At 37.1% G+C, this 27374-nt stretch overlaps 1 protein-coding gene across 4 annotated transcripts in view; it reads left to right on the top strand.

The window, feature by feature from the left end:
• The window catches only part of LOC136766535 (serine/threonine-protein phosphatase 2A 55 kDa regulatory subunit B gamma isoform), a 108732-nt gene that overhangs the window by 77665 nt on the left and 3693 nt on the right, over window positions 1-27374 (top strand). For all 4 annotated transcript variants that reach the window (XM_066720058.1, XM_066720060.1, XM_066720059.1 and 1 more), the window contains 3 exons: window positions 6376-6540; window positions 18549-18718; window positions 21853-21944. In XM_066720058.1, the coding sequence (XP_066576155.1) occupies window positions 6376-6540; window positions 18549-18718; window positions 21853-21944 (427 nt within the window). The remainder of the gene's footprint in view (window positions 1-6375; window positions 6541-18548; window positions 18719-21852; window positions 21945-27374) is intronic.

The following is a 27374-nucleotide window of genomic DNA, read 5'->3' as shown; positions in this document are numbered from 1 at the left end:
GTTACTGAGGTTTAGGTAGTACAATTACTGAAAGTCATAATGCAATATATTCTGTGGCACAGGCCAAAACATATTTATTATGGTTAAAATACATTTTAAACCTTACCTTAGATCCATCTCTGTTGTAAATGTTGCACCGTGTACTAGATGTATTTAAAGATTAGCTGCACTTTAAAGGTTATTTTAAGGCAATGCTCTTTCTAGTCTCCATAGGTGATTCAATTATGTTTTGAGGCAGTGTTACCTCTATTACTAAAACTACTTGAAAGGCCACCTTATGAAGTGTCTTAAGGGGACTCATTTGCACTACAAAGATTTAAAGGGCTTCTTATTCAAATCCAAAGGAGTTTAACCATAGGGTGTTGGGCATTCATTTACAAGACTGATTTAATTGGAAAGCTAAGGAAATAATTTATGAGTCTGCTTAAAATATGGACTGTGAAAAGCAGATAGGTTGCAGGATGACTAGAGAGTCTGGTGATGAATTAGGTGGTTTTGCAGTAATTCTTCAAATGTCACACTGTTTTTAATGGAAACTTGACTTTCAAGATAACCCGTAGTAATAACCCTATATTATGATGCTCTATATTGTCAAGCATCAAGGTTTCCAAGTATATTGATACAATAAATTTGTTTTGCACTTTACATTGATATACAAACATAACAATGGTTTAATTGTATTTACTTGCATACATTGATGTGCATGAAGTCAGAAATTTATATTTAAATCAACTTGCGTTTATCCTTTGCATTGTATTAGTATGCTAGTGGTGAATCTTTCAGATTATGAAGAACGTGTTAATATTTGACCTTGATTTCTTTCAAATAATGATACTTGTTTTAAAAAGCCCTTTGATAGAGTATTCATATTTTCATTTACTGAAACATGAGTGATAAATGAATTAATCTATAACTTGATTGTTTACAATTTGTTGTTAATGTCCATCTGAATAACAAGCTATATTGTTCTATTTAAACAGTTTGTAAGATGGTGGTATTTTGTGTCTCTGAGGTAGTGAACAAAAGCCCACTTTCTTGGTAAGCCTGTTTCATTGCAGAAATAAATCCATTTGTACAACAGTTTTAGACAATGCAGTTCCAGTCCTGCCCAACGCTGCTGAACATAAATGATGTCGGTGCCTTGCAGTCCGTTTGGGGACGGTGGCCAATATTGTTCTGAACTCTGCTGGTCCTTCTGAATCCTAATCTGAGATGGGGGATTAATCAATGTCAGTGATTTACTGAAGGAAGATATCCACCAGCTAATTTTATGACCAGCCATATGTAACCATGTGCTGGTAAGACCCTGGATACCTCTATTTCTCAATTATCTCTTATCCTAAGAAAGAACTGGAACAAAATGATAAATAGTAAATGGAATTCGGTCTTCATTTCCATCTGATCTGGGGAGGGGGTGGCAGGGGCCATTTGAATATCTTAATGCAGTGTGAAGAGATTGGAAATATCCCAAGTTATTACCGTGGAAGCACAAATCCCAGTGGAAATCAGGACACTGGGCAGAGCGGCATCAAGCCTCTTGGTGATAATTGCAATAGTCTCACTTTCTAGCCAAGCCAATGGAGCTAGCTCTCTCACCGAAGAATTCAGTCAATATGCTACTTGCTGGCAGACAAACAAAAGCTTAAGTATCCCCCCCATTTCCTGACTTTAAGGAGTCGAGCCATGTAGGTATAAAGGCTAAAATGTTCTTTCACAAGATTGAATGTTTTGAACCTGGAATTAAGAGGCTAATATTTCCTGCCTTCAAAATAGATCCCACTTCCTGCTTAATAAGAAACATGGGAACACAATCTATAGCTTGGGGAATTATCTGATTTAAAATTTCCATTCTTAAACTTGCATTAGCTTGCATTTGTTTTATCATGTTTTAAAAATGATCAAACATGCCTTCTCCAAACCTGAAAATCTTATTGTGATTCTTGATGTCTGTTAATATGAAGCATAATACATCATGTCAAGAGGGTAAATATTTGCAGAATCAACTGAATCAACATTTTTAAAGTCCAAATTCATATTTTTTCCCCCTACCATGATTAATCTCAAAATAATACAGTACAGCATAAGACATGTCTGACATCTGACTTTTTTCCCCCTGCGACGTTTCACTGCATACCAGAACAGATCATATATTTCACATCCTCAGGCTAATTTTAATGCATTGACTGATACGCTTCTTTTTATGTCACTGCACTCAACTGAGAAAAGGACATCTGAGCCAACAGGATGGCTTGCTTCAGAATATTATTCCTATGATTTTCACTCTATGAAGAGCACATAAATGGAATACTATAGACTTTCTAAATTAAAGTGTGTATTTTATTATTGTATGAGGCCAATGCTGTGCCTTTTGCAATTATGTAAGAAATCCTTATATATATCTTTAGATTTCATATAGCTGATGACAGTCATCATCAATGTACAAGGATGCTTCATATTTACCGATTATATTTAACAGCATAGATCCATGACTTTTGGCAGAACAGTAATTTGCTTGCCTGGGATTGAGCAGACAGGCAAACCTTTTAACTGTCTTAATGCATTTTATAGCTATTGGATATGTCCTGGGACAATATAGTGCCAGCAGAGTCATATTTTGCTACCTGCTGTGCTTTATGAATTAAGTATATCCTTTTGTTTTTGCTTTTACTTTCTCCAACCCACTTTTCAATTATGGGCAAAGTGTGCTTTCCATTACAACCAACAGATAATTAAAGATTTATCAAATTATACATTTATGTGTATTCATTGCAAAGTGTGATGATGAATGTCAGAGTTTGAATTTAGTTTAATTTCCTACTTTTTACATTTTGTCTAACATTTTGTAGGGTTTTTTGAACCTTAAATAGTTCACATTGTGTTTAACTGAGATTCCCTGAAACCCCCAGAAGACTGCTTTAGCATGCTTTTGCCCATGCATCTGTGTGAAATGTCTAATAAGACTAATGCCTTTGGGACAAATTGTTAAATTAATTGGACAGAACTACTTTTCTGCAAGGAAGTGTACCACTGGTTTTACTGGTAGTGGTCACATCATCACAAGGCGTTTTATGGCAAAACACATACAACATGTAATTGAGCTAAAAAGAAATACTGTGCACATAGGATCAAAGATAATTTCGACAAATTGTTTTCTATCCATTAGGATTTAAACCAAGAAAGAACAGAACCTGTATAATCAACAGTATTGATAGCAGTGCTGAAGTCTAACCGAACAAGAGTAGATACCAAACACAAGTTAACACTCATCAATAAATCAATAAATCATTAGCAACCCTAACAAGAGCTGTTTCTGCACTGGCTTCGCTCTGAAACCAGATTTAAATTGTTCCCATAAATGTGTTTGTAGATAATTAATCTTGCAATTGAAGGAACACAGCACGTATCAGAACCTTTGCCAAAAATGATATTGTTCAACAATTCCTGAGCGGACTGAAATTTAAATATATTTTCAGTGGTATTAAACAAACCTAATTTAAAAAGCTTTATTTGTTTCAAATGTACCCATTTGAAATAAATAATTAAACTGCATTAGAATGAGGAAATTATAGCTCTGAGGATTTGAACACAATTAAGAAAATATGCCCCTCTTCTCTTTGCTTTATACTGACTGGTAAGTGTGAACACAGAGTGCCTTTGTTGTGTAATGAGAAATGCGAGGGGCTTCTGTCAGTCAATATAATAACATCAACCATTCAGAACCATGTTGAACTACAATTACAGTGAAGTATTGATTTAATAGTTTAAATAATTCACCGGATTTACATTATCATTCATGTAGTGCAGTATTTGCAAGAGAAGCATACACACTTCTCCGTAACAGGGATTTGAAACTAAGTAAATGCCCTTGTTCTGTGAATGTGGATCATCTATCAAAGGCAGCCTAGTTTAAGGAATGTTAATGTTAAGAAAATTGTCGTTGGTTTAAAATAAGATAAAATCAGATCATTACAATAATTGAAATGCAGCAAAATACAAGACTCCTGGATACTCCTTTCAGGTGATCTTACTGAGACATTGTGACTTTTGTATCATTGATGTATTTGATGTTTTTTACTCAGAAACCATGAAAACAGGAGGGGTTCGGGGGGGCGGGGATAAAAGCTTTGTGAATTCAAGCCTTAGCAGAAAGACAGGCACTGCAAATACTCCAAGGATTGCCCTGGGGTTCTTTTTAATTCTTCATCCTTCTCTTTGCATGGGGTCTCAGCAGCCTCATTAGAAGCATCTGCTGTAAAATCCCCAAGCTTTCCCTGCGTCTCCCTGGGTGTATTTTCGAATATTCACCCCATTTAACATCGGCATGTCTGACACAGACACACACTCTGCCAGTCACCACACAATGGAGATGGAGTGACCTCAGGAAAATATCTACGAGAGAATGTGGTCCCCTTTATTTGTTTTTGATTAACACTTAATTGGTTTATTTGTATCGATCACGGAAATCATGCCATTTTTTGCCACGGCTCTGAAGGCCACTGCTTCTTACCTTTGTTTTATGCATGTCGGGAAACCCTGGGCTCAGTGTGAACTCGGTCTGCAAGAAGATTCGAGTGCTGTGTCTGTTTAATAACATTTTAGTTCAATGAAGCTTATCGTAGCAGGAAATGATCCGCTGTGCCACGCGAGTGCCTTCAATCATCCCGCAGGTCTTGGAGGGAATGGTGTTGTGCTCGGGTCAAACTCAGGGCTGCAGGAAGAGGCCATTGCAGTTATCGTTCACATCATCATAAAAGTTTCCGTTTAACCCTCTCCTAATATGAGCACTTGATGGATCACTAGACCCCATGTTTCTTTCCATCATTGACTCTAGTTAGTTTACATTTTACACTTTTAAAATAAAACTGAGCAAGTCATTTCTATTTTCAGGTTTTCCAAACACAAATGGTAACAATTTTCATTTACTTTTTAAATTATATTTGATCTTACTTTCAAAGATACAAAGCTGTTTAAGAAATTATATTTATAAACAATGTATTTATTTCAATAATTAAGTAAAGGCATGTTATGTTATGTCAAACCAAGTAATATATATATATATGTATATATGTGTGTGTGTATGTATGTGTATATATATATATATGTGTGTGTGTGTGTGTATACATATATATATATATATATATATATATATACGTGTGTGTGTGTGTATATATATGTGTATATATAGGTATATGTATATATATGTATACTTTAGTCTTTAAATCTGAATGATCATCTACACAAGAAAAATGTACCATAAATACAATTTACCTTTGTTACATTTCATATTCAGTTCATTTAAAACATGTTGGCAGCTATTTATGCTGTTGCAGTTCACCAGCGTGATTGTCCCTCTTGCTGCTAATAAATGGTGCTGTGAAACTGCCAGAGAATAAGCATTTTATCAGCAAAGAGCCTCATAAAAATATTATAAATCACTGTTAGGTGTATGGGAAAGAAGAAAATGCTGTCTAAAATTAAATATGTATGATCCGAACATGGTATATTTTGTGCATTTAACTATTTTAATGAATGGAGGCACGCTGTGCAGGCTAATTTGATTCTAATGACAAAGTCTGTTTTTTCCCTGCTAGCTCATAGAACACTTTCCAATTGCCTCAGATTCATTTCTCTCAATAATTGTTTTCTGAAGTTAAACACTGTAGATTAGTGCCCAAAGGGTAATGGCCATAATAATTTTGTTAGGCTTCATTCTCTGAAGAACACTTAATCTTGTAAACAGCACTGTTTATTATACCAGCATTAAATCATAAAGATTCTTTATGATTGGACTAATCAGATGCCTTTGAAAGGACGTACTGGGTATCTCGCATTGTACCGGTTATGAAACCGATTATCTCTCTGTAAATAGTTTCCTTGCTTTTAGTTCCCCAAACAGTTTGGGCTTCAAGAAGGCTTTTGCATCAGCACCTCAGCTCTATAAGCTGCATCAAGCACAAAAACGAAGTAGGGCCTGCGTAACAATCAATGACTCATGTCCTTAATTACGCAGCTGTCAGCACAGAGATGTTGCTTGATGTGTTCCATAATGGTGGGCGTTCTTCTGACAGAATTCACTGCTTGTTTCAAGAGTACTTTTTATGAAACTGGAAAGCTGGCCTTTGTAGGGAGGAGTTTGTTGATTGTTCTTGTTGTTTTTTTTCTTTAAGCAAGATTTATCCTGCAAGAAAGTGACATGACCCACAGCCTGGTATTGCTAAAGCTTTTGAATGCAAGGCTTATCAATTACACAGAGATCCAGATTTCATTTGAGGTCCTGTGAGGGCCACTCTCACAAGTGTTTTTTTGTTTTTATTTTGTGAGAATTTTGATTCCTATGTTGATGTTGCATTTTTCCTTAACATGATTTCCCCTCAGACATTGTTGACATCAAACCTGCCAACATGGAGGAGTTGACGGAGGTCATCACGGCCGCTGAGTTCCACCCTCACCACTGTAACCTGTTTGTTTACAGCAGCAGTAAAGGGACGCTCCGTCTGTGTGACATGAGGGCCTCGGCTCTTTGTGACAAGCACTCCAAACGTAAGCCACTGTACCGCACAGGGCAGTCCCCAGCCCAAGCCCAGTTGTTTGCTGTGTTTTCATATAATGAATAGTTGTGAACTCTGAAGAGGCCAATTTATTTATTTAAAAAAATATATAGAAATAGGGTTGTTTATTTTATTAATTTTCTGCTACTGTAATTGTGTTAAGTGTAGTCAATTTAAATGGTTAACGACTTGGTCAAAGCATATTGTTTAATCACTAACTTAGTTCTGTCAAAGTAAAATTATTTCCATAAAACACTTTTTTTTTTTTTGAGATCAAAACCAAGAAAGAGATGACATGCTTTTATAAATGAATATAAAATGGACTGTGAACCTGCTATGTAACCTGACTGCAACTAGGGACCAGGGGTGCAGGGAGCTCTGACAATGGGAGATGTTCCACCTAAGAAAGAAAACCAAGGGAAACTACTTGTAGGAAAGTCCTGAAATGTTTGTACCGCAATGCCAGGAGTGTAAGGAACAAGATGTTAGACCTAGAAACCACAGTGCTGGCGGGTGACTATGATGTTGTAGGAGTGACAGAAACATGGCTTACAGAAAATGATGGGGATGAATACAAGTTGGAAGGACTAACAGTTTAGGAGAAACAGGCAAAATTTAAGAGGTATGTCAGAAATGACATTGAGGCAGAAGAACTCAAATTAGATACCAGTAACAAAACAATCTTTGTGGGTTAAACATTTGAATAAAAGATCTGGAGGATTAGTGGTAGGAGTGTGTTACAGACCACCCAACTATGATATTCAGAAAGATGTTGCATTGTACAGTGTAATCAGGACTGTATGTAGCAAGGATGTGGCTGTTATAATGGGGGATTTCAATTTCCCAAACAGAGACTGGGAGAGCCCAGTGGGACTACAGAAGCAGAAGTAGAAATGGTTGAGATGGTAAATTACTGCTTTCTAACTCTATTTGTCAGGGAACCAACCAGAGAGAGCGCATGCATTGACTTGATTTTTCAAATGACCAAGATAGAGTCAGAGGGACACTAGTTAGAGAACCAGTGGCAAACTGATCACAATATGGTTAGCTTGAGGCATACTTACAACAAATAAGGACCAAGTCTAAAACAATGGTCTACAATTTTAGAAAAGCAAACCTTGAAGGTATATTGAACTGCATGAGATCTTAAGAAAGGGATCAGGAAAGCAAAGAGGGAAATAGAAAGGAACAGCTCTTGGAGCTAAAACTAATGCAAAGAGCTTTTTTCAATACTACAACAGCAAGAGATCAGGAGGAAGTGAAATATAATGGAAGTATCTTAGAAAACGGACAAGATGTGGCAAATGTTCTAAATGAGTATTTCACACAGGTTTTTACAAAAGAAAAAACAGATAACATGTCACAGATTAACAACCAGTCCAGTCAAACCCTAAGAGAGATCAGGATAAATGAGGAGGAGGTACTAAAGGGACTAGCAGAATTAAAAACAAACAAATCACCTGGGCCAGATGGTATATTTCCAACAGTACTTAAAGAAATGATGGAAATTATTTATAGGCCGCTAACTCAAATATTCCAAATGACACTTAGAACAGGGGATGTGCCAACTGACTGGAAGACAGCAAATGTCATACCAATCCACAAGAAAGGGGACAAAACTGAGCCAGGAAATTACAGACCAATCAGTCTCACCTGCATCACCTGTAAAATGTTGGGGAAAAAAAAAAAAAACATTCTTGTAGATAGTCGACATGGGTTTAGACGAGGCAGATGTCTTACTAATTTATTGGAGTTTTTCGAACACGCAACTGCAGCTGTAGATCATGTGAAAGCATATGATATGATATACTTAGATTTTCACCAAAGACTGATCCTCAAATTGGAAGCTGTAGGCATTCAGGGTAATGTAAGTAGAAGGATTATGAACTGGTTGATGTATAGGAAACAGAGGGTGTCGATTAGAGGAGTCGCTTCTAACTGGAGTGAGGTTGTTAGTGGAGTCCCACAGGGATCAGTACTAGGGCCTTTGCTTTTTCTAATCTATAATAATGATCTGGACTCTGGGATAGTTAGCAAACTTGTCAAATTTGCAGATGATACTAAAATGTGGCTCAGCAGATACAATCCTGGCAGCACAGGCTATTCAAAGGGACTTAGATAATATTCAGTTGTGCAAGGTATTACATGCAGGTAACAAAAATGTCCACTATAATTACACTATGGGAGGAATAGAACTAGATGAAGAAACGCATGAGAAAGACCTAGGAGTCTATGTGGACTCATCACTTTCTCCAGCCAAACAATGTGGGGAAGCAATAAAAAAGGCAAACAATGTTAGGGTATATTGTCAAAAGTGTAGAATTGAGAACAAGGGCAGTAATGTTCAGACTGTACAAAGCGCTTGTTAGACCTCATCTGGATACTGTGTACAGTTCTGGGCTCCACACTTCAAGAAAGATATCGCTGCTCTAGAGGCAGTTCAGAGGAGAGCAACCAGACTTATTCCAGGTCTGAAGGGAATGTCCTACTGAGAGACTGAGGAACTGAACCTTTTCACCCTGGAACAGAGAAGACTAGGTGAGGACTTGATTCAAGTCTTCAAAATCAAGAAAGGCATCAACCACATCAAACCAGAGGAGCTTTTCCAGATCAGCAGGGACACACGCACCCGGGGACACAAATGGAAATTGGGCTTCAAGGGATTCAAAATGGAGAACAGGAGACACTTCTTCACACAGAGAGTTGTCACAATCATGAACAAACTCCCCAGCGATGTGGTTGAAGCAGAAAATTTGATAACATTTTAAAAATAGACTGGATAGGATCCTTGGATCACTTAGTTATTAATGGTCACCAAACAAACACAATGGGTCTTGTGTTCTTATGTACTTATGACTGCATTGTTAGTTCAGAGAGATCTGGAGAGCAGCAAGAACCAGGTAAAAATTGTCTCTTTTTGGAGTCTTCTGTTCTTCATCAACATATTCCTTTATAGAGTATAAGCAGTCCATGAGCTAGCTTTAATGTTTTCCATTAAGCTTTCTAGATATAATAAATGGCTGAGTGCTATCTCAAATCCCACAAGGTGCATCTGCCAACTGGCCGCTTCAGACAAACGATAAATAGAAGATCCCAAGATAAGAGTGTGACATTTGGTGCCGGAAGGTGTAATAGGTCCTTGTAGTCATTGATTAAACTCCATTTTCCGGATCTGTGAGTTAGAAAATAGCCATTTAATGTTGCATCACTGTAGTGAACTGGGGAGCACAGCACTCACTGTGCTGTTGAAGGGAGACAGGCTGCACACACATGGCCCGTGACCCATTGCAATAAAGCAAGAACGAAACGCATTGCAGAGCTGCAGTGTTCAGAAATGTACTGGAAACGTTTATCAAATAAAGCCAGTGTATTCTATTAGGAGACATTTTTGAGTATAAAAAATAAGCTGCTTCTGCTGGAAATATCAGGAATAGATATAGATAAGAATTTTGGGATACATTATCAGTGGAAAGTCAAAACTGAACTATTTTAATTCTCACAAGAACGACATGGGGAAAAAGTCAGAACACGTTGACGGATCTAATGAATGTCAGTCTCATTAAGCCATTAAGAATTCGGATTTTCCAGTTGGGTTTCTATATTCATCTCTTTATAGGCCAGCTGCCTGGAAGTCGTGAATAAAGCATGACAAGTGTCCACCTGTTCTGCCTTTTTCCTTCCTGCTAGCAGCGCAAAAGGCATCGAGCAGGGGCTCATTAACCACTGTGAGCGCAAGCCTTTTCGTTAAAAAATAGATGAAGTATAATTAGAGAGAAGGGTAGGGAAATTAAAGCGGTAATTGGCCTCTTCTATGTGGAAGGACATCAAGGCAATACCATGAGATTATTTCAGAATGTCCCTCTATGGATCATTGCCTCTCAGTAAAGAACTTTTAATGTCTTCATGTGCTGTGCATACAACCATTGCCTTACTATTGTATCGTTACCATTATAATTAATGTGGGGTTACTTATATATGCATGCACTTGGGTGCTGTGAGCATAAAATCTGTTTGCTGCAGTTCAGCCTAATGGAAAACGAGTAAAGTTAGGAGGCAAGTGATCCTTGTAACCGTGAATCCAGTTTCTTCAAGCAGCATAACCTTGAATCACATTCCATATCTTACTCTTATCTGCAGTTGTCTTGCTGCTGACTTAGCAATATCTGTTCTCATGATTTTATCAAGACATGACATCCTGTAAGTTACAGAACATTCGCCATTTCAACTCGAATTAAATGTGCATTATGAAGGATATTTCTCCACATCAGATGGACCTACATATAACGGAGCAGAGCTTGATTGTGAGTCAGAAACCTTGGTGTGATTTTTGGATCCTGTCCTTACTGCCGAGTCTGTGGAACATTCTTTCATTTTGGTCTAGGTATCTCTCTCTCTGCCTGATACTACAAAGCATATTCACTCTCTGAGGAAGTGAGTGGCCACTTTGTGTAACACTTTGGAAAGCAAACATCCATTTTACGGCAGTGATTCCCATGCTTTACCAGTGCTTGTATAAAAAAATAATCACTTAAAGGGGTCGTCTGTGTGAAGGTGTTGGAAAAATTAGTATTTAATTTTAGATTATTAGTTTCTGTGTTTTCTACCTTAAATCAACAATGAGTTCTAGTTGCTGAAAATAAGCATGAATGGACTTCTTTATTCAGGGTTTGCCTATAGAGGATACAGGACTGCTGTATGCAGCTGCTATAGCTGTTTCTCATTCAGATTAGTTTAAATTAAAATGTATTTTTCAAGCATTGGAGTAGTTTGCTTACTGAATTAGTATGGATTTTATCATGTGTTATGTGTACCTATGTATACAGCGATACCTCTAGGAAGAAAACAATATAAAAACAATATTGATCTGAATTCTATCATGCTAGCTGGATAGTTTTAACCCTCAGAGTACTAGGCCCACAGGGGGTGCTCTACACGTCAGGCCTAGAGCGCTGTCAAAACAATCACAGTGCTTAACATAGCACATCAAGTTACTTAAATTACATAAATACATATAAGCATAATATGAAACCTATATATCACAAGAAACATAAGACACTGACGTTTTTCATTCTTCTATAATTCATAATTTTTTTGAATGAATACAGAAATGTGCATTGGCAAAGAAACAAAACATTTTTATTTTCAAAACAACCCAGTTTTCTGAATTAACCTGGCTTATAAACACTTAAAGAATCATATTCATATGAATCCCCAGAATGTTCTTTTTAAAATACAAAAATACGCAGATGTTTACAAATACTTATTCAAGAGATATAATACGTTTTGCAAGGAGCACATCTGTCTAGAAATTAGTCAGAATTACATGGCAAAACAAAAAAAATTAAACTAATTGGATGGTCAGTTTGTGCTGTGTGTTGAATAATTATAAAAACATCTTCAAAATGTACAGATTATTGTTGTTGTTACCGTTATTACTACCAGTAATATTTAATAATAATAACAATACTACTACTACTACTACTAATAATAATAATAAATGTTCATAGCTTACTTTGCATTGATTGTAACGCATGTGTTTGGCTCGGCAGATGTGATCTTTCTCCTTTGCGGAGAAATCGGCTGGTCGGGGTTGCCGTATGGAAATCATCTTGGCCTATTACTACTTATTTATTATTTATTAATCTTAGCGGCTTTCTTTTGTGTCAATGTATGTGTTATCTGTTATTTGTGTCGAAAAGGTGATTCTGACATTTAGGTTGATCAGTGGAAATAAACTAGAAACGTTTAATCTGCACCGTCACTGCCTCGCATTTACATTCCCATGATAAACGTCTGCCTCCCCCTCTTCCAAATCGCTGTCATAACTGTGTACAATACTAATCAGTGTGCCAAATTAAAAGTTTACAATACTTAAAAGTTCATTGTATTTAGATTTACCAGTCTCAGACGCAGTAAAATGTTCAAAACATCCCCCATTTGAATCCTTTAAAAGCTCTCTCATGTAGTGTGCATTTTCAGCGTGCCGCCATCTTTTCCCGTCTTCTCTAAGCGACTGGTATATTTTTAACCAATACAAAACATCTGTTTGTTTTAAAAGCTTTTTGAATGGTTCATTCTCTCAATAAACAGACCTCTCAATCTACACCCCTGGGCGGGCGGTTTTCGGCCTACTAGTCCTCTGCGGGTTAAACAAAGAGCAGATATATTTTTTTCAGCACCTTTAGTTGTATGTTGCTACCACTGTTTATAACAATTTAACATACAGTAATAACACAATTATAAAACACAATAATAATATAAATTTGAACTCATCCCTGGTTAATGTTGTAAAGTTGCCAGACCTGAGGATATCAGTGCTCCCTTCTGGCTGATATTCAAGATTATATTAAACATGGCAAAACATGAAGCAGTGTTTTGTCACCTTGCTTGACTTGAGAGTAAAATCAAGGCCTGCACTGTTTTTTTATTGTAATATATATAATTGTATTTTGTCTTGGTTCATAGTATTATTGTATGTTTCAGAATTTCCAGAAAATGAGATCCCTTGTGTCGATAAAAAAGGGGATAATGAGGTCAGAGAAATTAGGCACAGGCTTGAAAATGATATGGCATTTCCAAAGCTGATCACTAAAGGAAGTCATCATGTTTAATTGGGTTTTGCCCAATCAATTCTAGCCCAGGTCTTATCAAGTCCCAGTAGAGAACCTGGGAAGTAATAATGAACCAGTTTCCTTATCATTTGTACCAGTTCACATTTTAAGCATCAACATCTTTTTTTTAGATCATATATTTTCTGATAACCCACAAAAGTAGATGGGGCTTTCTTGTGACCTTTAATTCTCTATAGATTACCTTTCACTTGAAACTGAAAGGCTGTGACAGGTGATCCCTGGAGGACTCTCAAATTAATATTGACTTTTGTTGATAGTAGGACACTACCATTTCAAATCTTGAAATTGACAGGGTTTTGATTCACACATTTTAATTTGTATGTATTTCAAGATTTACTTACAGTTTCTGCTGAATCACTAGCATTGATTAACTAGAGAACAATACAAATGGGAAGGTAGTGTTTTCTGCTAGGGTTAAATAAATGTTATCTGTTATCTAGTGGATTCTAGTTTATATTATGTTTTTTATGTTCCTTGTAAGGTTGTCATACTAAATAACTGTTTTAGGAAAGCTAGAAAAAGAAAATGTTGATCAGTGGTGCACAGGCCAGAGTTAATCAATGGGCTAATTTTCTTTGCCTCTACATTTCCTGGTAAATCGTATTTTCAGAAAGTGGAAAATTATAACATAAGAAAAACGGAGAGCAAGAACATTTATGAAAAGAAAGATTGATATGCCTGTTCTGTTTTTTCTATATTCAGTATTCACATCCAGATAAGTAAAAAGAAATAAATGACTGAGTACACTTTCATGTCAGCCTGCTTTCATGCAGGGGGACATAGTGTCCTTGAAGCAGTGGTCAGATGTCACTTGGAGCTGTTATAGAAAAAAAACTCCTCCAAACCTGATTGTAGTAAATCTAAATATTGCTACTTAAAGGACATTGTTCAATATACTTGGCAATTTGTTTTTCTCCCCTCATATGAGGATGATGCATAATGTTAGAACAACATTACTTGTTTAATCTGAAGCAATTGATTTTTTTTAGTTGAATTGATGTTAGGCTGATTTGCCTGATACTTTGTTTGCCTCCCCCGTGGAGAAAAATCAACCACAGAATTAACCTGAAGCCTGTACACACTCGGAGTACCTCAGGTATATTCAAATGAATTAACACCTTTACATTGACATTTAATTGAAAGCAATCAATAGCATGTGACACTTACTAATTGTGAACAATAGAGGATGTGGTCTAGAGCACAAAGTATGATCCTGTCTGTGGTAAAACCATAGTTAAAGAATAAAGTTCCATAAAAGTGGAATGGATTTATAAGCATGTTTTTTGTTTCATGGGTGATATACATTTTATCAGTTAGGTTGAGATGCTCGCCATGTTCTTGCTTTGCCAAAAGATCTAAAGCATGATATACCTTTTCACTACCAGAATTGTTACTGCATGTAAACTTGGGGTTATTTGCTTTGCCATCGTTGCAGATGTACATTTTCACCTTTTTAGATTGGGAAACTAGAAAATTATGTTGCTTCATTAAATAATCCTACCTCTGGCAGTCTTGTGTTGCCTCATAGGGTGCAGGATAAATGAGAGAGAGAGAGAAAACACATTGATTAAAATGGATACAAATATTGTATATGAACGATTGAAGTACACATAGTGTGTTAGAAATAATATACTATAATATGTAGAGCTATATATTGAAATATGTTATGCACTTGTTTTTAGTTTCTAATTGTATAATGTGTAAGTGCACTTTTTAGATGCCAGCTTGCATTTTTGCAGGTGATTGGCCCTTGAGGTTGCTGTTTATCATACATCATTCATGGCTAAAAGAGAATTGACCAATGTGATGTAAGGCTAAATAGACGTGCTTTCATCCAGCTTTGAGAAGCTTCTTTTCCCGGAATGGTTTCTTACAGACCACAGCGAGACACTGAGGAAATTCTGAACACACAATCTAAACCATATTTACTGAAACACGTTTGAGTCAATTCCCTACATCCCATGTTCCAGGCTGTAGCCTAGCAGGGAAATGTAGATCACACCTTTTTTAAGGTATGCAAAGGTTAGAAAGGCAGTCCCATTTCACAGTGAGATGGGCCTATTGAGAAAAGGTTTAAGTCATCTTATTTTGAGTAATTGGAAGCTGTGATCTATTTAAAGTATAAGCCAACGGATGACAGTCCTGTCACTTGGATTTGTTTGAAGAAGGATAAATAGCAATATTTTAATAAGTGGAAGTTCTCGTATAGCCTGGATTTTCAAATAGCACATTTTGCTTTGTGGAAAAATCTGTATAAATAAACCCAGATGAAATGTAAATATTCACATCTGCAGCATTTAATCCCTTTAGCCATTTCTGCCTTCATCAACATGCCAGTGTGGTAAGTATAATTTCATTATTTTTGCAGTGTACAATATTTGCTTAAGGGAGGCTATGACTAGTGTTTTGCATTGTTTGAGCTGTACAGCATTTACTGTCATATATTGACACAAACCAATACGTACAAGACAAGACCATGCCTGGGGCTTTTGAAGTAAATTCTGCATTCAGTAGGGGAGACGCAAATAAGGTTCAAGTAAAACAAATTTTAAGGTTTAACTACTTAAACAACTTAAACAATTGCTTGGACAAGCAATTAAAACTGTTCCTTGGATAGGAAGTTCAAGAAATCTCACAGAAGTTGATGAATAATGCATCACAAACATGTACTGTAGAGTACTGTAAGCCAGAGGAGATGAGGATGTCTGAAAATAACAATTTGATTCTCAAATATGTTATAATAACATAATCGCATGCAATGGGAAAGTGAACCCCCCGGTTACAATTTTGAACAAGTGTGAATCTGCTGTTAAATGTGTTTGTGGCAACTGTCTTTTGCATTTATGGTACTCATGCTCTGTCAGACTGCAAGGAACAACAGGTCAACATTCATTAACACAATGAAAGAAAATGCCCAGTGTGTTTGTGACTGTGTCAAAAGAACCAGTGATTATATGATGTTTATTTTTGTTCTTAATGTTGCACTTTTTTTTGTTTTACCTCAAGGAAGGAATCTAACAAACGTTATGTTAAATATAATTATTTTTTTCATTTGAGCCTTGTCTTATCTGTTTGTTTTAATCCTGAGGTCTCTACTTCTGGCGATTCAGGCAATATTAGAAATATCACAAAGTATCACATGATGTAATAAAAGTGTTGTACAGTGTTGTACTTTGGGTACAAATGGATCATTCTGGCACCACCTCCTGTGTCATGACCTGGCAGCTGGTATCTCACAGTGCGTTCGGTCTGCAGGGTGATGGGAAGCTGATGGTTGCTGGTAGCGCTCCAGGCGCAGACTGACAGCTCTCTCACTGCTGTAATGCTGCTGTTCCTAACTGTTGATGCAGCTACTGGTTATACTAAAATCCCACTTGGCATTGACTAGCTTTACCATACACACTGGGGAGACACTCATGGGCTTTCAATGCACTGCAGAATGAAGGAGACTGAAGGATTTGTCAGCCAGATTTCCTGAGGTTTATGTTGTTGGCAGCTACCATTTTCCCCTTTCTGGGCCCTTGGAAATACAATGCACTGTACTAGATATTTGTGAGAATCATGATATAACAACTAGCCTTTAAATGCAGTTCAGTTATACATTTTAATACTACCAATTTTTTGGTTTATTTGTTTTGACCAAGTTTTGAGTAAAACCATTTACATTTGATATCACTTTACAGAGTAAAATATTTTAATTTAGAATTAACAGTGAATTAGGAAAAGACTAAATGTATATGTAATTATTTGCTGGTTCTAAAACCTCCATGTAATTATCATATGATGTAATGCCAAGCATTTGTGTGTTTATTTACTAATCTGATTAGAATGACCCCCCCCACCCAAAGTCCACATATTAGTCCTGTGATCCATTTTATGTAAAGACGGTTCAAAGTGCAGTTTTAATGGACTGGATTAAATGATAATCTGATTTAATGTGACAAAATCCTGGAACGATAGGAAAGTACATGTAAAATATAGTGTGCAATTAGATTGAGATGAATTAATGTTTAAAAATGAAAACCTGAATAGAATTAGTAATGTAAGTGTGTAACGTATCGTTTTCTTCTGCTGTGCTGGCGTGCCTATAAAATATTCCTGTGCACCATAGTCCGCCCCCTCCCATGATTTATAGAAAATACACGAAAATCTCCTGCTGTTTGGTATTTATTTTGAGATACTGAGCTGCGTGCATACACACTTTAGCACAGTGCTAGTTTGGCACATTCGTTATAAAGAGGACAGGCTGGTTTTATCAGAGAGCTTCTCCTTAGACACCTTGGGGGTTTAAACGAGCTGCTTATTCATCTGTGTTCTCTCTTTCCCGATGATGAATTCCAAGATGGTTCCTTAACAAAACAGAAATAAGAAACTAAAATACAACAGTCTCCAGAATAAAAATATAACCTATGCACAAAGCGATGATTAACATGTGAATCAACACTTCACTTTCTGAATGCAATGGCAGAATAATAACACGATTCAAAATCTTAAGTATGGACCTACTGCAGAAAAATCTATCATTTTGACATTTTGTGGGCTGTTGCTTTAAATTTGGATTCTTTGTTCGTGAATGACTGAAACAATGACAAAAATAAAACGCAGTTTAAAAACTCACCTGACCAATTCAAATTCCAAGACCAATGCTTGATAGTGGCTTGTGATTGGGTAGATATAAGTAGGACCTCACTCTTTGGAAGTCTTTAAATGCTACATTTTGAAGTTGCTATTAGTAGTGGGTTTAAAATGTTATTTAATCTGTGCCAAGTGAAAGTGAAAGGAACATTTCTTTATGGACTCTATAGAATATATACCTTATATGGAACCTTGTGTTCCTTTGATTAGGCATAATTGTCTGCTCCTCTTTGAAAGCAGTAGCTGCACAAATTAAATGAAATCAGAGGTACAACGTATAATAATTGTACTGGTGTAGTGCTGTCCATGCTAATGACTTTCCCTGCAGTGAACACCCACTTGACAGGTAGTTGCAGAGTGCCATTATGTTAGCAGCTCTCGTTATGTCAGTCGCTGCCGCAGACCATGATATGTTCTAATGGGCCTTGTATCCCCCTTTCCATTAGCAATGTGGAATAGGGTGTGTCTTCTCCTATTAATGAGTGTTTCTTCATCTTGCCACTGCTGTTTCTCAGCAACACAGTTAATTAGTGAAGCCAACCATGTCTTTTTCTGTCACCTTTATTTCCAACACACGGTTAATACAGAAAGTGTCACATGGCAGCTATGACATTTTTCAAATGGCGTCCTTCAATAGGAGAAAATACCTGACTCACGAAATGTGTGTATAGCTCTTGGGAAAAAAATAAAATGGTTGTTAACGGTTGTCTCTTGTTTCTTGTGTTTGTTACAGTATTTGAGGAGCCAGAAGATCCAAATAACCGGTCCTTCTTCTCTGAAATAATCTCCTCGATCTCCGATGTCAAGTTCAGTCACAGTGGACGCTACCTGTTAACAAGAGATTACCTCACTGTCAAAGTCTGGGACCTGAACATGGAAAACAAACCAATTGAAACATATCAGGTAATCTAAAACATTATATTCCTCATTCGACAGATTATTAGGATGTTTCTAATTCTACGTAATACTGTGGCAAATTAAATCCTTTTGATTGTCTACCCCTGAAAATAATTGTGCTCATTAAGTGGAGAAGACTGAATTAAATTAGGTATGAACATACAGCACCATTTTCATATTTATACATTGTTGCATGCACATAACTACCCTACAATGTGTATGACAAAGGTGTAAGCTTTACATAAAAACAGTAGAGCTGAGATAAAGCATGTTTTCTTCACCAAATCCATTATAGCTTATCTTTTTCATGAGGATAAGTGTCCCTACATTATGAAAACAAAAGACGCTCATGTAGTCTGGAAAGAAACACAAATCTAATAACAGAACCTCACTGTTTTTCACACAGGCACGTACCAGCTCATGTTTGTCTGTGCCTCTGAATTTCTATATTCAGTAACTCATCCCTAGTGCAGTCTTGCCACAGTCGGCACTGTGAATATCAAACAGACTGTAGTTAAGGACTCTGAGCTATTTTTAGCTTCAGTGGTGAAAAAGCACCTTGCTATGCAGTCCAAGCAGAACTGCATTGCAGCAGAGGTGCACCAGCGACGCTGTAATTTTCATGGCAGCGGGGGCTCAAAGCTATTATCTATAATTCATTTTGTATTCATGCGACATATTCTTCAGTATTGCTGCATTTAAGAAAGCCATGCCAATTCTGTTTTGTGTTGTTTTTTGAAATGGCCTTTGGTAATTTCTGTCACGGAAAAAGTCAAATTTATCATCGTCATTCATCCTTACTAGTTTTATAGGCTGTAACTGGTGTACAGTACATGGGGCAAATGCTTCATGGTCTGTCTGTGGTGTTGCTTGAAACTATTTTGTGTTGCACATTAAGCAAGGGCATTAGAAGGCAGTTATATTTCACATCACTAGATCTTCATCTCAAGGTTATTAACTGTAGGGAGATTATTCTTGTGTTCACAAATTATACACATTTTGTCCCCTTTTCTTTGATGTTGTGATTTCAAGTATGTTTTTTGGCATAATATAAAAATCAGCCCAAATGTTAACAATGAACTCTATCCATCCATTTGTTAAATTCTGTTTTTACAATTCACATTGATAAGGAATTATAGTAGTTAAGAAGGTGGGATTTTATTGTAAGGTGTAGTGATTTTGTTGCAGAGGTCACAGCAGCCTTTTCCCATGCAGACGAAAACACCTCAGAACCTGATCTTGTCAGAACTTAGTGACTCTGAAAGCTTGCTGTGTCCTTGGATGGGAGATATCCATGACAAACATTGCAGTTCAAAGTCACGTTGTTTTAGCGCTTAGGCTATATTATAAACAAGCAGGTATTCTTTCGCACATGAAACTGTTAAGGTTTAAATAAAAAGTGACAATTATTTTAAGATTTCTGAAAAACACTGATAATATCCCACATCTACAAACACTAAGTAAGTTAAGGTTGGCAGGATGTCCTGACTGGTTTGGAAGCCTTGCTGAGTGCACACTACCGAACAAGCATTTGCAAGTCAGCTGTTTTTAGCAGCAGCTTTTGTTATGATGTGGTATCCTTGTGCTCCATTCAGAAGGAAAGATGGACCTTGGCAACTGCAAGGTTGAAAGAGCTGGGCTGTCTGTGTTCCCCAGGGGGCATTTAAAGACACAAGACTCTCCCCTACCATTGATATCTTTATTAAGAAAATTATGCCAACCAACCTTGAAATAGGCTTTGCTAGCTTAATCACAGAAGGCTTCTGTTCGATGCTCAAAAGTCCAAACTGCTTAATTTTTCACAATGAAATGCTGTATTGAACGTAAAACTGTTTTGGGATAATGAATGAAATAATTATAAAGTGCACATCCATTGCCATTGTTCTGCAAATAATATATCTAAGGCTGGGATTAAATCAAAACTTTGACCCACCTGCTAATAGAAAAGTACACAATTGTAATTTTCAGTTAGATGCCACTTTTTCCTAATCAGAAATGTAACTGCTATGATGTACGGGTTTTTAGTTTGCTATTAGCGGGTGGGTCAAAATTTTGATTTAATCCGGCCCTAAGACTGCTGGTTTATGCATTTGTTTATGAACTATGTAACTGCCTTTAAAGTTGTAGTTATCACAGTTAAATTATCCCTATTTATTAAACTACAAATCTGACAATAATTAAACAAGTTGAGCAGTTTTTCTAGCTGCATGTTCCTAAATTGATTTGATGCAAACACATATGGTTAAATCATGTACAAGATTACAAAATTATTGCTTTCTTCTTTTAAACAGCTGTAGCTAGTGCAGTTAATTCCATTTGGTGTCATAGTGTCAGTCTTCCTGTTCATCCGTTTTTGGCAGCACACAGTATTTTTTACTTTTAAGTGTTTATATCTAGCATGTTTGCAATAACATGGCAAGGTTGTGTAGTTGTATGGTGTACAAAAAAATAGATGATATGCCTGATTTTTCTGCCTGATTTCCCGTTGTCGTTTTCTCTCTACATTATTTTGTACACTGTAATTATTCCAGTAAAAACTAGCCGCAGAAAAGACGAGTCAGAACAGGTTATGAGAAGGGAGGTGAAGGAGCAGATTTATCCAGCACCATGAAGCCCACTTGTGAATCCCTGTGCAGTGGGGCTGCACAGTGTCCTGTCTGCTCCTCACCCTGCTTTCAGACTGAAGCAAAGTGGTGTTCTTGAAAAGCAATGAGAAATCCAAACGCAAAATAAATGGTCTGTTTATGGCGTTTAGTACAGCGATGCCATTTGCTCTTGCCAGCACATCCATTAATGGAATCACGGCTACTTTTGCCTAAGAACTTCATTATTAAACTCAAGACTGAAAGCGCTGGAATATTTCTCGTAAAACAGATGGCAATACTACTGTAATGGCGTTTGTTTATTACCCTGGGAAGAGATTGATTTTATGCATAAATAATTAAGCAGTGCAAGTAATGTTTTTTATATGCATTAGTTTATTTTTATAGACAACTAAAACAGTCTTATCAATTATGTCATGGAACATTTCTTTAATTAAAAAAGGTTAATACATCTTGGAGGGATCACTCATGAATACAGTGTTATTAGTATTGATGGCAGTGTTCTCTATTGTTAAGTTGCTTTGTTTGTGTTTCTAGGTTCACGATTACCTCCGGAGCAAGCTTTGTTCCTTGTATGAGAATGACTGCATCTTTGACAAGTTTGAATGTGCATGGAATGGTACAGATAGGTAAGTGTTTCTCATATTCCTTAAACCTGACGTTTCACAATACATCTGATTTATTCTTATGTAAGCACTAATAAGGATTGGGTATTGTATACTAAAAACACTTTATTCTTAAGTAACTGTACATAAAATAAAGCATTTTATGAAATACCGCCGATCGAAACGCCCAATTGCTGTGTTGTCACTTGTCACACCAAGCGTTTTGAATGTGCTGCGTTGAAAAGGCCCAAGTGATTTCTTTCTAGCCATGGGACAAGTTCTCCATCGTCATCCGGAGAACAAATCTAATGATGCATTTTCAAAGGGAACATGGACTGAGAAAACAATGTATGCTTTTAAAAAGAGGGAACGTGTGTGAGAGACAAGGTTATCTGAGGTTGTTTTCAAGTGTGAGATTATAGATTTCAATCCATTTTGATTGTGCCTCATATTAAAAAATAAAATAAACATCTGCATTAAACCACAATGGAATGGAGAGAGAAAATATAATAACTTACTATATAAGGTCTATTTCATTAACTAATGACACGATACTGCATGAATGCTATACTAAATATTGCATTAACAACTTCATACTTTGTTATAATACACCTTGTTTATTTCTAAATTCACAAGTAGCTCCCTCCTGATTCTTTTGGTTGTTTCATGCTTCATTCCCTGTCACTAATCAGATTATTCGTAATGCCATGGATGTTGATCCCTCTCAATGAACCTCAATTTGAGTCCGACACTGCTCTATAGAATTCAACATGCTTGCTAATCTGGCATTGTCATCTATTATCTGTTATGCAAAATGTGTATATGTTTAATCTTAGCATAAAGGGGGAAAATATGTAATACCTCACCATGATATATGAAATGGAAAGCCAGGTTTAATATAAAATGTATTTTCACATTTATTGAAGAAGCTGGATGTCTGTGCAGATGAGATTACCTCAGGGAAAGAGATGTACAGATTTTCCAGGTTAGCTCCAGAGTGCTCTAGGTACAGACAGCAATGACACAAAAAAAATGAAGAAAATCCTTATTAAATGAATGCATGCACGCTCAGACTAGTGTGTGATTGATGGCAGGACCCTGTAATCTAAAAAGACTAAACCTGATCAGAGGGAGCACGTCGTGTCAGCGTCAGCTCTGAACAGATTAATCTGAGAGCCAGTCCAATATTGCTGTGGGTTGCCAAAAGCGGAAATTGTCTCTGAAGGAATACATGCATATACTACATACAATAAGTAATGTTCTGGGTACAGCTTTTCATTACACTAGTATGATTCTAGACATGTCTATCATTTAAAAAAATTTGTATTTTTGCTGATAATAAGGAGTGAATTGGGTAAATTTAAAGGAGGGAAAAACGAATTGCAATTAAGGTTATTTAAGGTTTGGTTAAAGGTGTTATGATGGTATGCTTCGTGAAGAGGCACAAAGGGAGTGGATCACACTTATGTGACACAGTGAAAGAGCAGATTAGCAAGGGATTTAATTCCCTTTGGTCTTGTCTGGATTTGATGTTGAAATCAAGACTTTCAATTTAATAGGACTCTGTATAAGGGTCTTATTAAGTCCCGTCTGGTATTTCCTTAATCCTCGGGTTATTCCTCCATGCTTGCAGCTCGCTGATATACACTTCCCTTTGTTAACTAACCACTGAAAAGACATGGTCACTGCCTGCCTGCAGACGGGTTTCTTATTCAGGGGCATTGATATGGTGAATGTTACGATTTTCCTATATGTAAAAAGACATTGTTTTATTTCCTTCATTTTTGTAAAGGAAAAGATTGTTTTCTGAAGAATATTCATCAATATTCTCTGATCATTGGAGAAGTCTGATTGGGAACACTGACAGCATAGCTTTTTGTAGATATTTTGGAGAATATTATTATTATTTAATGAGTATCTATAGTCACAGCAGTGAGGTCGATTTGTATTTTATTTTTTGTATAGTTTTTGATACACCCTTTACTTTGATTAGATCAATCAAATGGACTTGAGGCACTGCTGCCTCACAGCTCCTGTGACTCTGGTTGGATTCTGGCCTTGGGTGTTGATTTTCTCCAGGTGCTCAGGTTTCATCCCACATCCCAGAGATTTAAATTTAGAATAAGTCACCTCCAAAGATGAGGCACTCCTGCCTTTCTTGGTACCACTACAACACAAATGAATGGCTTCTGTTCTTTAAGAGTCACATCTGCAAATCTAGTGGTCTGGAGACCTCAAAAAAGTCAGGTCTAATTTTTTCCCTTTTCCATCTATCTGATATGAAAACATAATTAAATTATACTTAATTTGTTGTAAAATGGCTGCAGGACCATTTTGAATCTGCATTAATCATATGCCGAGTGGGGGCAGTACCAATGGACTTATAACAAACAGAAAACTGGCAGGATGAAACTATAAACTATATAAAACTTGACAATAACACCATGAAGATTCGCACCCCTGGGTGGTGCAGATGAGCCATATGTATGCTCCCTGCTCTTACTGTAAATTGGGCAAGGATTATTTCTATGCTGTGATTTGACTCTTGATTTGAATGTGTATCTATTTTCCAGTGCAGTTTCTTGTTTTCAGATGACAGAACATTTCTGCCATAAAGTGAGATACAGTTGTGCTTTTTGATATTGTTAGCAGTATATTTATATCTAGTTTGCTCAAAGTTGGGAATGTAGGTGAATTATAGTAATAGCAATATCTGTAGGGTTATTTTGTGAGTATGAACTAATTGCATCACAATTAAGTTAGTTATGGATTTATTACGTGAGTAATTATCTCAGTAATACTGTACTAGTTTTAATTACTGCAGGTAATGGCTGTGTTTAAAAATGTAATGCAAAAATGCAAAGTAGTGCATAATTTAACAAGATGGGTTGTGTTTCCTGGAGGATGTTTTTCAAGTCCATGTACCCATTATGGCTGGGGATGAGGGGATGAGGATGAGGGGATGACTTGGCATGAAATGAAGTGAGATGTAGGTATTTCTGTTGTTTAATATGGAGGCTGAGGGAATTAAAAAGTAAAAATAAAACATGAAAAAAAAAAAGTATTTTTGTATTTCAACTGTTGGATGACTCAATATTCAGAAAACGTAGAACGCCTTTTGTAAAGTGAGATATGATTTGAACAAGGTTGGGAACGAGCTTTGTAATGTGGCTTATTACTGGCGGCAGAGAAAACTGCGCACCTTGCTCTTTGCTCGTCCAGCTGCAGTGTGTGCTGAGCGCGTGCATTACACACTCCTCAGCTGTCAGGTGACATAAACCTGCCTGCCTCACAACAGCACTGTCCCAGCAACCCGGAGCTAAAGGCCGACCGCACACAATGTTGCTGTACTCTGCCTGCAACCCTTAAGGGACAATGACTTTGCAGGAATGCCCTCTAATGAGGAATACGATGTGCAACAAGAGAAAGAAGATTCTCTGTATATTTGTCAGGAATCTGAATTACATGACAGGTACACACCTGGAACACACTGTACAGCAGAGCAAATCAATCCCCCATCCAGGTCGTTATGTGTTCACTCTGCAGAAGGACCTGTGACACCAGCTGTAGCTTGTGCCATTTTTTTTTTCTTCTTTTCATCTTTAGTAGCAATAATAATTTATCCACAACCTCATCAAATGCAAGAGGTTTAACTAGTGCATCACTGAAAATGGCACACAGATTAAGAGGGATTCGAAATGGTTTGACTGAGAGGCTGGGAATTTACGAGCCTTTGTCTTTTTTCTCCCTCAGGGAACTGACAGCTAAACCCTGGTGAGTTTTTCTTGTGAACTCCCTGCGGGTCACTCTCTGTGAAATGTCATCGCAAATCCACAGCTTTTTATATGCTCTCTTTTTTTTTTTTTTTTTTTTTTTTTTATCTGGTACCTAAAAATAGGAATCGGTAACCTTGCTTTGCCTGTGGTGGCAGATTTATTTAAAGCCGGCATTTTAATTCAGTTTATATGGCATGTAGGCAGTGTGTGTGCTATAGTCACAAAGCAGTCCTTGAGGTTTTGAATGCAAGTTTAAAGCCCATGACATTTAACAATGAAGTATGTATTCCTTGCCTTTTCTTGAATCCAGTATTGAAACCTAGAGCGTGGTCTATGTGAAAATGGTCATGCAGTGTATGGGAGAACTGTCTCTTTAAGCTAGTCTAGGCTTTCCCTGTGTTTGAAGTGCTAGACTGGGTGCTTTGTTAGGGAGTCCAGAGTCGTTGCCCCATCGCCAACACCCTCCCATGATCAAGGGCTTTGCAATGCTTCCAGTTGAGTCTTCTATAGATTGGATTGAAACTGTTCCTCCTCTATCCTTTTCCCATTTCCACGGGTTTGATTACATCTCCGGTGAATACATAATGTCTTTTGGAGAATGTAAGTAGCAATGTACTCTGGATGGAAAATAATATATTTTTGGGAATTGTTGAATAATGCATTCTGAAAGGACAGAGAGATTCATTAAATGTTTTTCTGGAAGCCTATCCCTGGAGATACAGGCGTGATTTCCCAGCGTGGATTTATGATAAGCATGTGGTCTGCTGACAAGAGCATGACAGGTGTAATGCTTCAGAGCCAAAGATTTTTTCCCCCCACTAATCCTAGTCAAACACTTAGAAGCTGGTTATTTACATAATTTTGTGAGAAGAGGGGAGCGGGTGAGTGCTAGATACAAGTGTGCTTTCCAGGTTCTCTATCATTTGCTCAATAAAGCCAAAGTGTTTAATCTGTAATTCCTGCATATTTCTGTTCTTGCACATTTGTTTGACTGTATGATTCAATATTTCTTGTATAGTAGTTTGTTTGGGATTATTATCTTTTTACTCCAAAGTGGATTCCAGCATCTGTGGGTATTTCTAAAATAGACACTAAAAAGTAAGGATCTTGACATACAAACAACCCTTCCCCTGAATCAAACACCTTATTGATGACTCTGAAGGAATGCAAGCTTTAGACCAGCCCGTTCCATCAGAGAAAGACTTGTAGTTATTAATTAGTGTTTTTATTAGACCTGCGGAGAATTTACAAATGTACTGTCGCAAATTAGGAGGCCTACTGTGCCCAAGGGCCAATAACATTGATAAATAGTGAATGAGCTGCATGAAGTATAATAGTCTTATTAAAAATAATTAGTGTGCATAACCTGTGATGGCAGCCTCCCTGGATGTGACGCCTGTATAGTTCAGCTCTGTTCCCATCCTGCAGATACAGACGGTGAAAACATGGTCTCATCGGAGCACAAAGCACATCTGCACCCATGATTTTCTAATGGTTCTTCGTGGGCATAAATCATTAAGCGCTCTCTCCATCTTTGCAGACTACATTTCATCCCCAAAAGGGCTGTTCCGCACCTCTTTAATCTCTGAAAATATGCCAGGATTAAGCCAGGCCGTGTCCCACCGCATCTCCTGCACAAGGGGGAATAAATGTGGTATCTATGGCAATAGAAGCCTGG

Source organism: Amia ocellicauda, chromosome 13 (genome assembly GCF_036373705.1).
Source record: "Amia ocellicauda isolate fAmiCal2 chromosome 13, fAmiCal2.hap1, whole genome shotgun sequence".
Classification (NCBI taxonomy): domain Eukaryota; kingdom Metazoa; phylum Chordata; class Actinopteri; order Amiiformes; family Amiidae; genus Amia; species Amia ocellicauda.
Note: the sequence above shows the minus strand (reverse complement) of the source record. Positions and strands in the feature narration are given on the sequence as shown.